This window comes from Dipodomys ordii, unplaced genomic scaffold, assembly GCF_000151885.1.
Source record: "Dipodomys ordii isolate 6190 unplaced genomic scaffold, Dord_2.0 Scaffold36, whole genome shotgun sequence".
Taxonomy (NCBI): domain Eukaryota; kingdom Metazoa; phylum Chordata; class Mammalia; order Rodentia; family Heteromyidae; genus Dipodomys; species Dipodomys ordii.
This window is the reverse complement of record NW_012267252.1, coordinates 11164825-11180172: the sequence shown is the minus strand read 5'-3', so window position 1 is coordinate 11180172 and position 15348 is coordinate 11164825. Positions and strand designations below refer to the sequence as shown.

At 44.6% G+C, this 15348-nt stretch overlaps 1 protein-coding gene across 1 annotated transcript in view; it reads left to right on the top strand.

Moving 5' to 3' along the window:
- The window catches only part of Xpnpep1 (X-prolyl aminopeptidase (aminopeptidase P) 1, soluble), a 53795-nt gene extending 41227 nt beyond the window's left edge, over positions 1 to 12568 (top strand). The window contains exons 13-19 of the mRNA XM_013017601.1: positions 2181 to 2266; positions 3888 to 3948; positions 5821 to 5890; positions 6777 to 6950; positions 7616 to 7692; positions 8774 to 8872; positions 12042 to 12568. Of these exons, the coding sequence (XP_012873055.1) occupies positions 2181 to 2266; positions 3888 to 3948; positions 5821 to 5890; positions 6777 to 6950; positions 7616 to 7692; positions 8774 to 8872; positions 12042 to 12170 (696 nt within the window). The 3' untranslated portion in view covers positions 12171 to 12568. The remainder of the gene's footprint in view (positions 1 to 2180; positions 2267 to 3887; positions 3949 to 5820; positions 5891 to 6776; positions 6951 to 7615; positions 7693 to 8773; positions 8873 to 12041) is intronic.
- Positions 12569 to 15348: the final 2780 nt, after the last annotated feature.

The window sequence follows — 15348 nt, the reverse complement described above, 5'->3', positions numbered from 1 at the left end:
GACTGGCTTTGCTGCTGCTTCTGCAAAGGAGCCTGAGCAGGGGAGAGACATTATTTCACCAGGGGCCTATGTGCCTGTGCGTGTGTGCGTGTGTGCGTGTGCATGTGTGTGTGTGTGTGTGTGTTCTAGTTACAGGAGGATAAAACTTTGGAAGTCTTACTTCTTTCTAAATCCCAAAGCCTCTGACTTTGGGAAGTTTCCTCTTAGGCTCTGAATGTTACTGGCCTTCTGCACAGGTTAAGTCAAATGCATGTCCCTGTCCCTGTTCCCATTTTGGGGCTCAGATACCTTATCTATAGCCCCTGTACCTCAATAACTGGAGTATAACTCGAGTAATAGTAATATTAGTAATGCTAATACTAATAGTAACTAATAGTAATACCAATGTGCTATTCCAGTATCTTGTGAGCTCCATCACTAGCATATCCAAACAGTGTATGCTAGGTGATGGAGCAGCCTATTTTGGGTTGACATGCGATAGGTAACCGAGCCCTGTCCTCCTGCTCACTGGGCTTTGAAGCCTGGCAGTTCAGTTTAGGAGAGTTTTTCTGACATGATCTGAGAGCCCAAAGCTGAGCTGCTCTGAACTGTGAGACAAGAGGGACACTGCTGTGTCCTGTATGTGACCTGTAGATCTATCTGTCTGTGGGGAGGAAGGTAGTGTCACTGGGTGAGGCCTCTGGTCTCCAGCATCACTTTGTGTAGCTTAGCCTTTTGGCTTTATTTACACTTACACTGAACACTTAGAGTGTTCAGTACCATCGTGGTTGTCATGTGCACAGTTAAGGAAAGATTGTCTTTCTGGGATATACTTGGGGATAACTTTTCCCCTTTTAAATAATTGCCTTTAGAACTTTTAGTCTTGGGGTGGCTTTTGAAGCTGTGTGTGGTAGATTGTCACAGATGTGTAAATAATTCCCTCAGACTAATGCTTTTGATCTAACATAAAAAATATCAAAGGGACTTCAATTTAACTCAGATGATGAATTTCGTGGCTGGATACTATACTGGAATTTTTCATGTGTTGATAGCATTAGGAATTTCAAACCAAAGGGGAGAATTTTGCTTCTCATTGTGGGTTGTTGGAAGTCTGTTTGGAGTCAGGGCCCTACAGGCTGGCTTAGGCCTGTGTCTGACTGTCTTGCATGCCCCCTGGTGCCCTCATTGCTGGAGAATGAAGCTTGGAATTCTCCCATGCCTTTGGGCATTTCTCAGCACAGGGATTCTGTCTAGAAAGTGGCATGGAGAAAGTGAATCACTTTAAAAGGGGGTTCTATCCACTTGAAAAAAAAAAAGAGCTCCCATATAAGAGAAGCATGAATCACTCTTTTTTCCCCTGGTCTTGGGGCTTGAATTCAGGGCCTAAGCACTATCCCTGAGCCTCTTTGTGCCCAAGGCTAATGCTCTACCACTTGAGCCACAGCACTACTTCTGGCTTTTTCTGAATAGTCTATTGGAGATAAAGAGTCTCACAGACTTTTCTACCCAGGCTGTTTTTAAACTGCAATCCTCAGATGTCATCCTTCTGAGTAGCTAGGATTATGGGCATGAGCCACCAGGACCTGGCACAAACAAGCCACTCCTTTTAAAAAGAGGCATTTACTCCCTGTGTGTCTGGTGGTTTCAGACGCATCTGAGAGGGTCAGAACTAAAGGATACTTGGAGTGCTCAGAGATTGGCTGCAGTAACTATCTCCATTCTCATCACTCAAGCTTGGACTTACTATTGCTTTTCATCCTACCCTCTCAATCATTTGTTATTGTTGTTTTGACACAGACCCTTGCTAAGTAACTGCGGCTGGTCTGGAACTTGTTACCATCCTGCCTTAGCCTCCTGAGGGCTGGTGACACAGGTGTGTACCAGCAGTCCGGCTCTGGAGTCTTTCTTTTGTAGCTTTCCTATTACCTTGAACAGCCTGTTTTGTCCCAGACACAAACAGATAAGTTCAAAGACGTATGTTATTCCTTCTTCTGTTGTGCTCTTAATCTAGTTGGTGAGATAAGTTGATCGACTTTGAATAGTAGGAGCTTTTAGTACGTGTTGGAATAATTCATTTACTGGGTAATTTTTAAAAATAGATTTCTGACTTCAGTTATGCTGTTTTAAGATTAGCACAAAAAATATTTGTAAACACTCTTGGATCCCTCACGTGTTTACTGTTGTGGAATAACTAATTTTTAATTCACTTTGTTAGGCCAGTCCCTGAGACGAATAGGACGTTGTCCCTGGATGAGGTGTACCTCATCGACTCCGGCGCGCAGTACAAGTAAGTGAACCAGAGCTGCTGCAGCACGTGGACTCAAGGCAGTCGAGTGGGTGGGCAGGCTGCGCTCCAGTCAAGGGTGTCCGGCTGCTAATCTCATTCTGTATCTCGCCCCTAGCTCAATTGTGACTGTTCACAAATTTGGTGGAAATGTTTAGTCCTTGGCTAGAAGTAAAGCATGAGATAAGTAACTATGAAATAAAGCAAGCTTTAGGAACTTCACAAAACTGCCTTTTCAGCTTCCCAAGCTTACAGCTGCCCCAGGGCCTTATGAAGTAGGGTGAATTTTGACTAAGGGGAAACTTGGTTACAAGCTCAGCCAATATGGGGTCAAACCTGGCCTTAGCACATGTGGCTGAGTTTTGACTTAGAGCTCAGGATATGGGGCTCACGAGTGTTTGCCTGTATGTAAACTTGAATTTTAAATTTATCCTTTCTGGGGGAGAGTGGCTCAGTGGTAGAGTGCTTGCCTTGCATGCATGAGGCCCTGGGTTCAATTCCTCAGCACCACATAAGCAGAAAAAGTCAGAAGTGGTGCTATGGCTCAAGTGGTAGAGTGCTAGCCTTGAGCTGAAGAGCTGAGGGACAGCACCCAGGCCCAGAGTTCAGGCCCCACAACTGACCAAAAAGAAAAAAAAAATCCTTTCTGTGTCCAGGGTATGGGCTCTAAGGTATGTTTGGGTATTTTTTAACTCTGTCTAGTAAACCCTTTGCCTTTCAAAAGAAGAACTGGATTCTGGCCCTCTTTTGCTAGAAGTATGTTTGGATATTTTTAACTCTGTCCAGTAAACCCTTTGCCTTTCTAGAAGGAAGAACTGGATCCTGGCCCTCTTTTGCTAGAAGTAGGCTCCCCTGTACTTATTCATAGCCCCAGTGGTAGTGTTGCTTATGGAAGAGTCCTCATGTTTTATACCAAGACTGTGTGTGTTAAGGCTTAGTTAATGCCATTCACTCTGATGTGTTTTCAGAACAACTTTTTTTAGATAAAATACACCCATGTAAAGTATGAAATTAATTTTTTTGTGTATTTGTACAGAGCTATACAATTATTGCCACACATGTTTTCATCACTCTAAAAGGATGAGTCTTTGTCTCATATGATTTACTTCTTCTGGTAACTTTATATACATGATTATATTAATATTGTCTTCTGTGTCTGACTTCTTTCACTTAGCTTTTTAGTGTAATGTTTTCAAGGTTTACCATGTCATAACATGTATGAGTACTTCATTTCTTTACATGACTGAAGCTGAGTAATCCTCAGTTGTGTGGATTTGACATTCTGTTTCTTCACTTGTCAGTGGATGGGCCTTTAGGTTGTTTCCACTTCTAGGATATTATGACTAATACTGTTGTGAACCTCATGTATAAGTTTTTGTGCAGACCTATGTTTTCAAGTCTCCTGTGGATATAGGTAGGGGTGGGATTACTGTCTCAAATGGTAACCACATTGAGTCCTCTAAGGTTAATGGTTCATGCAAACTGTTTTCCAAAGGGTCTCTTCCATTTAATGTCCCCATCAGCAGTGCAGGGAGGTTCTAACTTTTCTGTGTCCTCACCTCTTCATATTTGAGAAAACTTCAACTGAAAACCAACTCTTTTTTTTCTGTTCTGCTTCTGAAAGGGATGGAACCACAGATGTGACCCGGACCATGCATTTTGGGATGCCTACAGCCTATGAGAAGGTGAGGCAAAGGCAAAACTCAGGAGGCCTTCTCCCTTTTCTCACAAAGAACATTGCTTTTATGAAAAGGAATTGCATAAATAAGTAGGATTATATGTTGGATCGTAAATTGCTCCTTTTTGTGGAGTCAGGCTTATCTGCTTTGTGAGATCTATGTAATTAATTATTGGAGGGTAAGACATTTGGAGCAAATGTAAAAGCATTCTGTTAAGGTCAAGGCAGCTGAGGTTCAACTTGAAATAGCTTTGGCCTTCTCCTTGGGGATGGGGCGTAGTGAAATGTATGCTTTATGGGCAGTGTCCACATTGGATTCGGTCAGCTGCCCCCTTTTTTCAAGGACAGTGTTCTTATTCCCAGGCTTACTTCTCAGAGAACTCTCTACTCAGTTTCTGGGTGACTTACATAGCAGGGGCCAGAGAGCTATGAGGTAGAGACATGTGCTGGGCTTCTAGAGACCTGCCTTCAAAACTGTTCTGTTGTTTACTGACTGCACAACCTTGAACTAGAACACTTTTTTTTTTTTTTGTTCATGAAAATGGAGGTAGCTGTACCTTCCTCTCCCAGGCTGGTCGGGTGAAGTTCTGTGAGCCAGTGAGTTTCTGGATCCTGGTTTCTGCTTGGTAAAAGTTGGTTGAGTGTCTGAGTAAATGTGTCTGTTGAGGAAGCTTCTTTAGGAACCTGGTTATGTGGTGCAGTGGGTAGATTTTTATAGTCTTGGTGCCTTGCTTTGTCTGTTTGTAGGCACTGACGCCCGAGAAGAGTTTGGGCCTCAAATATTAGGCCCTTTTGTGATGGCCATACCGTGAAAAGAGCCTCAACCCAGATTGAGGTGTGTGGAATTTCAGTTCTTGCCTCTTCCTGGCAAGTCATGAGCCTTCAAAGCAGGATTTGCTATTTTTGTTTTTGACCATACTAAAACTGAGGACCAGGCACTGGCTCAGCAATCACTCTACCACTTGAACCACACCCAGAGGCCTTTTTGCTTTAGTTCCTTTTCTTGCACTTTTCCCTGGACCAGCCTAGACTGCGATCCTCCTATCTTTGTCTCCTACCTACGTAGTTGGGATGGCAACTTATGGCAGCTTATTGGTTGCAGGGGAGTCTCATTAACTTTTTGTTTGAACTGGTCTTGAACTTTGATCCTCTAGACCTCTGCCTATGGAGTAGCTGGGATCACAGGTATGAATTACCATGCTTTCCTTTCAAGTAGACATTTCTTTTGCAGGCAGTAGAAATAGCCTATCCTGAGGATAGCATAGTGATGTAGAGCCCTTTGTAAGTGAAGGGCAAAGATGGTTCATTGTCATGAAGAGTGGGATTAGTGTAAACAGCGTAATAATATAAAGAGCTTGATAGGTGCTATATATGTATATATGTTAGATAGGTCATCAGTATGGTTTATTACTTCTCTCAGTCTTTTTTGTCAGTCATGGGCTTGAACTCTGGGCCTGGGTGCTGTCCCTCAGCTCTTCAGCTCAAGGCTAGTGCTCTACCACTTGAGCCACAGTGTCACTTCCAGCTTTTTCTGTTTATGTTATGCTGAGGAATTGAACCCAGGGCCTCATGCATTTGAGGCAAGCACTTCACCACTGAGCCACCTTCCCAGCCCCTTCTCCCAGTCTTTCTAAGGTTCATATAGCATGGAATGTTTCGGTATGTTCATTTCATGATAAAGCCCATAGGATCATTTTTCCGATGATAGTCCATATCTAGACCTTTTATCCACTGGATATATTGTTCTCTTCACATCAGTTTTCTCTGTGGTACTGGTAAAGACTGTTTAATGGCAAGGTTTTCTGCACTCTCCCAGTAAGCTGTGGAATTAAACTGTGTCTTCTTCTGCAACATGCCTCTCTCTTGGTTTTCTTGGCAGGAATGCTTCACATATGTTCTGAAGGGCCACATAGCTGTAAGTGCAGCCATTTTCCCGACTGGTACCAAAGGTACGTGGTTCCTTCTGTCATGTGGCAGGATCTTTTTCTTGTTCAGGAATCAGATATGTCTGAGTAGAAAGACACGTCCTTCCTTTTGCTGCGTTCAGTCCCTGTGCACTTCAGGCCCAGCCAGGACAAGTGCACATTCTGTATAGAAAATCTCTTGGTCCCATTAACTGAGCTCAGAGGACCTTCTAGAGAGCCAGGTGTAGATTTGGGCCTGGTGTCAGCTGTGACACTGAGTGACTAAGGGCGGGGGGGGAGGAAGGGGGTTCTCTAAGAGAGGGACGATTGGACACAAAAGCCTTAGGACCTGAGTGAAAAATGGAGAAGCTTCCTGTCTGCCCTTTAGTAGTAGGCTAGTGCCTCCTCGAATGGTCCCTATAGTTAGTTACTTTACTTGGATCCTGAATTTACATATCTATTGCTTTGCTTGAGGCTGGGGCCTGAACATTCCATAGTTGGACATACCTGGGCCTTGAATCTAGTTAGATGGGCACATGCTCATCTCCCTGAGTTTCAGTTTCCTCATCTGTTGTGCCTACCTGACTACTTACAGTCTGGCTAGAATCTCATCTTTGCATTTCTAAACCTTAGAGTTCCAGAGTTGGAGAAAGACAGTCTTAAGTTGACCCAGCATAGCTGTAATCGACAATGGGTGTCTGTCTTCTTACTGGCTTTCTGGACAAATGATGCTCTAGCTTTAGACTGAGCTCTGACTGGCTCCTCAGGTGGCTCTGATTGTTAGAAAGTTCTTCCTTGTGCTGGGCTGAAATCTGAACTCACCGGTTACTTTTACCCATGAGTTTCTGTTTCACCTTTTAGAGCCAAATACAATGAATCTAATCTCTGAAGTACTGTACAAACATCAGGCAGTTCTTTTATGTCTTTTCAGGCCACCTCCTAGACTCCTTTGCGCGTTCAGCTTTGTGGGATTCTGGTCTGGATTACCTGCACGGAACGGGACATGGTGTTGGATCTTTTCTGAATGTTCATGAGGGTCCCTGTGGCATCAGTTATAAAACCTTCTCTGATGAGCCCTTGGAGGCAGGCATGATCGTCACTGATGGTAGGTAAACTCATGTACGGCACGTGACAGTCCTTTGGTGTTTCTTTTTTTTTAACAAACATTTTATTTTAAAGGAAATTCATAGTATATCTCCTTTACTGACACACTAAATTAACAAAAAACCAACTCTTGGGATTGTGAAAATGACTCTTCTAGAAAGAGTGAGATAGAATAGGATAAAAAGACAATGAAAATCATTTGTAATCTCACCATCTGGGAACAACATGACAATATTTTGCCATGCTAGCTTTGGCTTTTTACACACACACACACACACACACACACACACACACACTCACCTTATTTTTAAAAAATAATTGAGATCATACTAATATTGTATCTTGTTTTATTATTTTAATATATTGTCATTTACCATGTTACCCCAGGTCTTTGTAAACAGACTTTAATGCCTACATCCTTGTGTCCTGTGATTATGCAACATGATGTATTTAACAGCCCTCCTGTTATTATATGACCTGCCTTGTGTTTCTGTATCTCAGGTACCTATGACAATGTGGCCACGTGGGTGCAGGTGGCGTCTCTAAGCTCATGCACACAGATAGGGTGGGATCTCAGCTCTTTGTTCTCTTTCAGGGCAGGGTGGTCAACTCAGGTGAAAATGCCCTCTCGTGGGCTGCTTCTCATTTGGGGTTTGTTTGTTTTAGAGCCAGGATATTACGAAGATGGGGCTTTTGGAATCCGCATTGAGAATGTTGTTCTGGTGGTTCCTATGAAGACCAAAGTAAGTATTCATTTATGATAGAAATTTCCTGTTCCTTATTGTGGGAAGATGAAGATGGTTGTCTTGGGAGCCAAGAATATGCCATTCTGAGCCCCAAATGAAGTTTTCTTCCCGTGATATTGATAGAAGTTGCTCTGCTACCCCTGAAAGCCAGAGTGAAAATCTTTCATGAACCGGGACCCAGGACTGTACGCATGGAATCCCAAACAGGCTCCTGCCTGATGTGATTTGAGGCTCTGAGTTTGTTGAAGACAGCTTGTATTCATGAACCACAATCCCCAGTGCAAGGCCTGGAGTCCGTGTTCTCATTACATCCCTCACATGATTTTTACCAGGTGACATCAAGAAAGCCTGAGTTATGCCGTGGTTCAGGTCTCACAGGCTCTGTCAGTGTTACCGGGACAGATAGGATTTTAGGTACAAGAGCTTATCTGTCAGAACTGTTAGCTTCCTACCTTTCACTGTGGAAATGAGCAGCTGAAGAGAAGTAGCTGCCTATGTCTGCAAGGAGGTTGACCTTACTGATCTGCTCTGTGCTGTGGAAATCACCATTCTTGGAAGTGGCCTAGAACCTTCCTCCCAAAGGCAACAAAGACCTAGTTTGCTCACTTTTCCCCAGTGCTGGGATTGAATGCGGGGCCTTGTACATGTCAGGCAAGTATTCTGTGCTACGTCCCCCTCGCCCCGCTTGCTCTTGAGTCTCTATCCTGTCAACTGATGGGCCTCGCTGGGTTAAGGCAGGCCAATGTAGCTGACTGATTTTAGGGACTGAAACTCCATCAAGTCTTAAAAACCCAGACCAGAGATGCTCTGAGTCCAGACACCCGTGACGCAGCCTCTGCCTCCTCTATCATAGCAGACATGACCCTGTGGACCTGTTACTGGCCCAGGCTGTGTTCCTCGGGGCAGCTCTTGGAACGTGGTATCAGTTGTGTTTGTGCGCCTCTATTAGAAATGGTGACTAGCAAACTTAGCCAGTGTTTACACTTGGCTCTGAGGGGTACCAGGCCTGGTAGAGAGATGTTATGGTGGGTAATTGTGGTGACGCCACATAAAAGCTGCCGATTTCCTCCTTTTACAGTATAACTTCAATAACCGGGGAAGCCTGACCTTTGAACCTCTAACTTTGGTTCCGATCCAGACCAAAATGATAGATGTGGATTCTCTTACGGACAAAGAGGTAATGGAGAAGTCTTGGGAGGCGGAAGTGTTGTCAGGGAGGTGGACAGCTTCCCTTCTCCATTCTCACCTTTTAATTTAGAGGTCGGGGCCACCTGAGGCTACCCATCAGATCTCCTGAGAACCTTGTCATTTTCTGTGTGGTTTTTGGGCTTCCCCCAGCCATGCAAGGACTGGAGGGTATGTGGGTAGGAACAGTAAGCCATTGCTTTTCTGGGTGAAATGGCCTTGCTTCTCCATAGCTTTACTGAGGAGGCATTTAGCACACAAAGGCCTGGGTGTCTTCCCTACAAAGGACCAGCCGGATGGTGGGGCCTCTTGGTCACTGTACATGCCGGATTGCTTTCTTGTGTTATGTGAAACATTAAGGAAATGAAAAGCAAAATATATTCAATGCTCAGTTTCACTCAGATGAGAGTAAGAGGTTACCAACTCTTACTGCATGGTTTCCTCACAAAGTCTGGGCACAGTAGTGCTCACTTAGCAAGCCCCAAGAATTACAGGTCTTCAGATCATGTCAGATACTAGAGTTAGTGTCCAGGTTGTATGGCCAAATGCAGTGACAGACAGGAGGCCTGGAGAGACCTGGAGTAAGGCAAGGGATCAGGGAAGTACTGAAGGTTAGAGAAGAAACGAGGGTCAGAAATGGAGCAGGAACAATCTGTACAGATAAAACAGTTCTCAAGCCGGGAACTGGAGAGCTGGGATACAATTTCCAGAGCAAGGCAGGGGTCAGAAGATCAGTAAGAAGTAGATGCCTAGTAGGCACCAGAGGCAGGGTACGCATGGCATGTTTGTTACCCAAGGCAGCCACGGGCCTCATGCCAGGGGCCTTTGAGGGCTTTTTTGATCATGGGGCTTGAACTCAGGGCCTGGGTGCTGTCCCTGACCTTTTTTTGCTTAAGGCTGGTGCTCACTTTGAGCCACAGCACCACTTCTGGTTTTCTAGTGGTTATATTGATGAAAGTCTCACAGACTTTACTGCCTGGGCTAGCTTTGAACTGCAATCCTCAGACCTCAGTCTCCTGAATAGCTAGGATTACAGCTGTGAGCCACCAGCTTCCAGCTCTTTGAGTGCTTACGGCAGGACTACTTCTCTGTGGGGCCTGCTTGGACCTTGTTTTTCACCCTAAAAAGCAGGGCTCCTGCTTACACTGTTGAATGGGATTCACCTAGCTAGACGCCTCTTGTCCTTCCCAGCTCACAGAGGAAAGTCATCTGCTTCCTGCTTCCGCTCTGCTCGGCCACCTCGGTCTGATGATCAGTGCTATTGGTTCAGCTCAGCATTGTCACAGGATCCTAAAGGCATCTGGTTCTCAAGGTGGTTTCTGCTTGTAGACAGATGAGGGTCAGGAAATGGCCTGTCAGCAGCCTGGAGTCATGTGTGTGTCCTGTTTAGTGGGAAGAGTCCTACCAGCTGTTCAGGGGCTGTTAACCAGCTTCCCAAAGTGATGCTTTAGGTGAAAGGGACCAAAAACACAGTTGTGAAAGCCACCCTGTGCCCCATGTGAGCCCCTATCTCTTAAAATGACCCTTAGGAACTACTTCCAGGATCTTAGCGAGCACTCTTGGAAGCCCGAGACTGCTGCTTCCTACATGTACTTCCTGGGATTTGCCCCTGTGATCTGCTTTGTACAAGGAACTAGTTCATGAGGAAGGTGAAGCCAACTACTTTGTTTTTCTTTGAAGGGAAGATGTGAGACATAGACCAGTGTGATCTAGCTGATCTAATGTTCCATTATTGTATGTTGAATACCTAAACCATAGCCAAGTGTTATTTTGGACAATTGTACTCTATTGGGCCATAAGCAAGTTTTTGCAAATACAGCATTCTTCCTCTCGTACGCAAGCAGAGTATTGTGTCAGATATTCTCTCTTTTCAGAAAAAGGTCGCTTTTCTATACTTATTAGGTCTGAGGCTTCATGATGTCTGAAGGCACAGTAATTCCCACCCGAAGGGGAGTTCTGTTCCTTTCCTCTGTAACGGGCTTTTGGTTTGGAGCTCTATTCCATCATTGCTCACTAGATGGCAGCAGAGGACTTCAGAGGGATGTGAATTTGCCCACTTCAGAAGGCAGGCTTCATGCTGTTCAGGCCTGCTCAGGCTGTCTGCGCTCCCTCTTCTCTCCCCTCGGCCAGCAGGACTCATGAGTATCCTGTGGCCTCAGGGTCATAGTAGGCTGCTGCAGCCAGCACCATTGAGTTGTTTGAATGGCAGGCAGCTTTGTAGCCCTGCCTGGCCTGGCAGCACCGGAATTACTTGGCCTTGACATTCCTCCCTGCTGGATGGAAGTCTCCAGGCTGTATCATAGTCATCACCGCTCCAGGTGTCAGTTTCGTCAGCATCGTCTTTATTTTCTTTGGTGGTTCTGGGGTTTGAACGTGGGCCCTGTACTTGCCTAGCTTGCTTGCTGTGCTGGTGCTTTACCACTTGAGCCACTTTTCTAGCCTTAGTTTTTGCTGGTTAAAATGGAGTCTCAAGGGCTTTTCTGCTTGGACTGACTTTGGACCATGATTCTCTGGACCTCAGTCACCTCAGTTGTTAGGATTAGTTAGCACTTCATTTCTTTTAAGTTGCTTACTCTCAGTTCTGCTCTGTAGTGCTGCGTTTATTGGCCACTAAAGGTTTTGGGTCAGCGAAACATCAGTGGGTGAAGAAAAGGAAACTCAGTAAGTTTGCAGGAGAACTTCACATATGTCTGTTAGCAGGAGTCCTTACAGCTGATGAAGCTATTTCAGTCTTCCACCACCTAAGCTGGCTCAGGAGTAACGGATGGGTCCATGTGGGTAGGTGGAGGAGCTGCTGCTGAGGTGATCTGGCCCCATCTCTCTTGTAGTGGCCTGGGGCTGTGGCTGGCTGGTGTCCTATCACAAAGGAAGGCCTGGTTACAAGCGCTGCCCTCAGGGGAGCTCACATTGACAGATTTTTGGCTATCTCACAGTCATTGCTAGTCCACTGGAAGCATGTATACTATTAGCAGTGTAGACTGGTTCCATGCAGTTCTGGGGAAATACACATGGAAATTGCCTGTCCATTAGCAGGGAGAAAGGATTTTGTGTACCGTAGCCCTCACGTGTGGCTCAGCGTGTGGGTCCCTTTCTGTCATCGCCGTTGCTCAATGGTAATGATCCGATGGCGTATTCAGTGCCCTCCCTTCTTTCCTTTGCAGCTCGACTGGCTCAACAATTACCACCAGACCTGTAGGGATGTGATTGGCAAGGAACTGCAGAAACAGGGACGCCAGGAAGCTCTCGAGTGGCTCATTAGAGAGACACAGCCCATCTCCAAACAGCATTGATCTTCCCTGGTCTTGCTTTTATAAAATGCTCTGCGGAAAGGAAGAAACAGGAGGATCTCCAACGTCTTCCTCCTGTCCTCTTCTTCCCTAACTCCCCTTTTTACTTTTAGACTCTAAGAAGAGCGGAAAAATCTTCTTATTCTCTTTGATATTTTCTTGCAAACAGTCTTTTATGGTTTTTTTAATTGTCAAGAATGAGCCAGGAATTAAATTGCTACACCAGGAGGGTTCCCACAAAGCTGGAGACTTGAGGAGGAGACACCCAAGCTCTCTGGCCAGCGATGGTGAACCAGCGAGTGCTCCATGACAGTCACGTTCCAGGTGCTAGTACATCACTCATGATCAGCTCGATGTTCATGAGCCTATTTATGATCAATGAATAAAGTGTTGCAACGCTGCGTTGTCTCAGCTGTCTCTTTCCTCCGGGTGCTCTCTTGTTCCCTCTCGTGTCAGTCAAGCTGATTTCAAAGACACTTGTCCTCTTCAGCACGTCTTTTCTAGGCAGAGGCCCCAATCAAAAGGGGAGACCCCTGACTCTCTGCACACTTTCTGGCTTAATTGCAAACATGTTTTGCTTTTCTCTAGAAAACCTAGTTTCTATTAACTCAGTTTCTTTTTTCCCATTTAAGATGTGTCAATGATAAAGCAGTAACAAGTATGCAGAAATTGTCAGTTGTACCTAATGCACCTGAGAGGAGTTATTGTGTCTTGCTCATTGCCACAGCTCTCGGTGTTCCTTTACTTAATTAAGACTCTGCACCAAATGCCTGCCTGTCCTGTTTGGCAGCCTTCCTCTTGACTTACACAATTGAGGAAGCTCCCAAAACCAGGAGAGGTCATATCACAGGACCTCAGATCATCATAGCTGAGGATGGGAAAACAGACTTCCTTGTCCCTTGGTTGAGATATCTGAGGTATGTCACACAGTCTCCTGTGTCTCCCAGGGGTATTGAGCTTTACTTGTATACCTTGATAACTATTTCAATAATTGACTGTATTTTTTTCTTTCTTTCTGTATTGTTTCCCCTCTTTTCTGTCTGTGTTTCCTGGTACCCCATGACACCATCCATATCCAAATTCTTTTTTTTTGTCGGTCATGGGGATTGAACTCTGGGCCTGGGCGCTGTCCCTCATCTCTTCACCTCAAGGCTAGCGCTCTACCACTTGAGCCACAGCAACCCTTCCAGCTTTTTCTGCTTACGTACTGCTGAGGAATTGAACTCAGGGCTTCATGCATGCGAGGCAAGCACTCTACCACTGAGCCACCTTCCCAGCCCCTACATCCAAATCCTTTTCTCAGGACCTGCTTCTTTAGGAACCCAAACTAAGACTTACTCCGTAGATAGAACCATCTCCCATAGTTTTGCAATTTCCTTGTATTTAGCTTCACTGAAATACAGTAAAATTCAGTAAAATATGGAATTAGTATGTTTATTTGTATAAGAGAATATATGTACACACATGAACACATATACAGATATGCAAATAATTGGATCATTCTATACATAAATTATCCTTTTTTGGTTTTGCCTGGGATCAAACCCAGGGTCTCATGCATGAAAGTCAAGCAGTCTACCCCTGGGCTGCACTCTAGTCCTAACTTGATTTTTTAATTTGACAGTATAATTTTCCTATCTGTCTGTCTGTCTGTCTCTGTCTGTCTGTCTGTCTGTCTGTCTGTCTGTCTGTCTATCTATCTATCTATCTATCTATCTATCTATCTATCTATCTATCTATCCATCCATCCATCCATCCATCCATCCATCCATCTATCTATCTATCTATCTATCTATCTAAATTGGCAATACTGGAGCTTGAATTTGGGGCTCTGTTTGCTAGGCGGACACTATTGAGCTGTGCCTCCAGCCCTTTTTGGCACTGAACACTTGGGAGACTTGAGAGAGGGTCTTGCTTCCTGCCCAGGTATATTCCTGGACTGTAGTAGTGAATTTACATTTTACCTCCTGCAAATGGGAATGACAAGCACATACTACCATGCCCAGCTTTATCTGTTGATGGGTGATGGGCATGCACCATTGCACCCAGCTTTTTGGTTGAGAAGGGATTCACATGTGTGTCTAGGCTAGCTCCACACTTACCTCAGTCTCCCAAGTAGCTAGGATTACAGGCATGAGCCACCAGCAGCACCTCATATAGAGTTCATAGATTTTTTTTTTAAACAATACTTCTAGCTTTTAGACATAAAAAAATACTATTAGTGGTAGAAAATGAAAAGTAAAGCCGTAAATCATTGTTCAAACAATGCTAGCCTTTATAATTGGCTCTCTTTATTGAGATTTTTAATTTATATCGTGTCCTTTCTGTTCACCTTGCAGGATCCCTTAAGCATTATGTCCTTCTCACAGCTTTCGGGAGATTTTGGTTTGGGCTTGGAAAGTTTGTAAGTTTTCTCAGTGTGAGTGTTGCATTGACATTACTAGAGTTGGTTGAGTGTCCTAGATGTATGCTCCGGCCTTTCATCAAATATGTGGACAATCCAGCTATTACTTCTTTCTCCCTTCTTCTGGGACTTATGCTTTGTGTGTCAGTTCTCTCAGTGGTGCCCCACCTGTCCTCTGGGCTCTGTTCTCTTCAGTATTTTCTTCTTTCCATTTATCAGACATGATCATTTCCATTGACCTGTGTTCAAGTTTATACGTTTTCTCGTCTGTTTTTCATTTCAGTCACTACTCTCTCTACAACATTTATTTTTGGTTTTCTTTTTAGGATTTCTATATTGCTCTTTCCATTTTGTTTAAACATCCTTTTGATTTTATACACTTTTTTTTTTCCTCTTTGAGTGTCTTTAATGCAGTGTTTTGTTCGTTCTTGTGCTGGGCTTGGGGCCTCAAACTCAAGAGCCTTAGCTTTTTCTGCTCAAGGCTGGTACTCTACCACTTGAGCCACAGCTTCACTCCCAGCCTTTTGATAATTAACTGGAGTTGAGTCTCACAGTCTTTTCTGCCTGGCCTGGCTTTAAAACATGATCTTCAGATCTCAGCTTCCTGAGCAGGTGGTATAGGTTGTTAGAAAGAATTATGTGGTGGGCTGGGAAGGTGGCTCAGTGGTAGAGTGTTTACCTTGCATGCCTGAGGCCCTGGGTTCGATTCCTCAGCACCACATAAGCAAAAAGAAAAAAGCCAGAAGTGGCGCTGTGGCTCAAGTGGTAGAGCGCTAG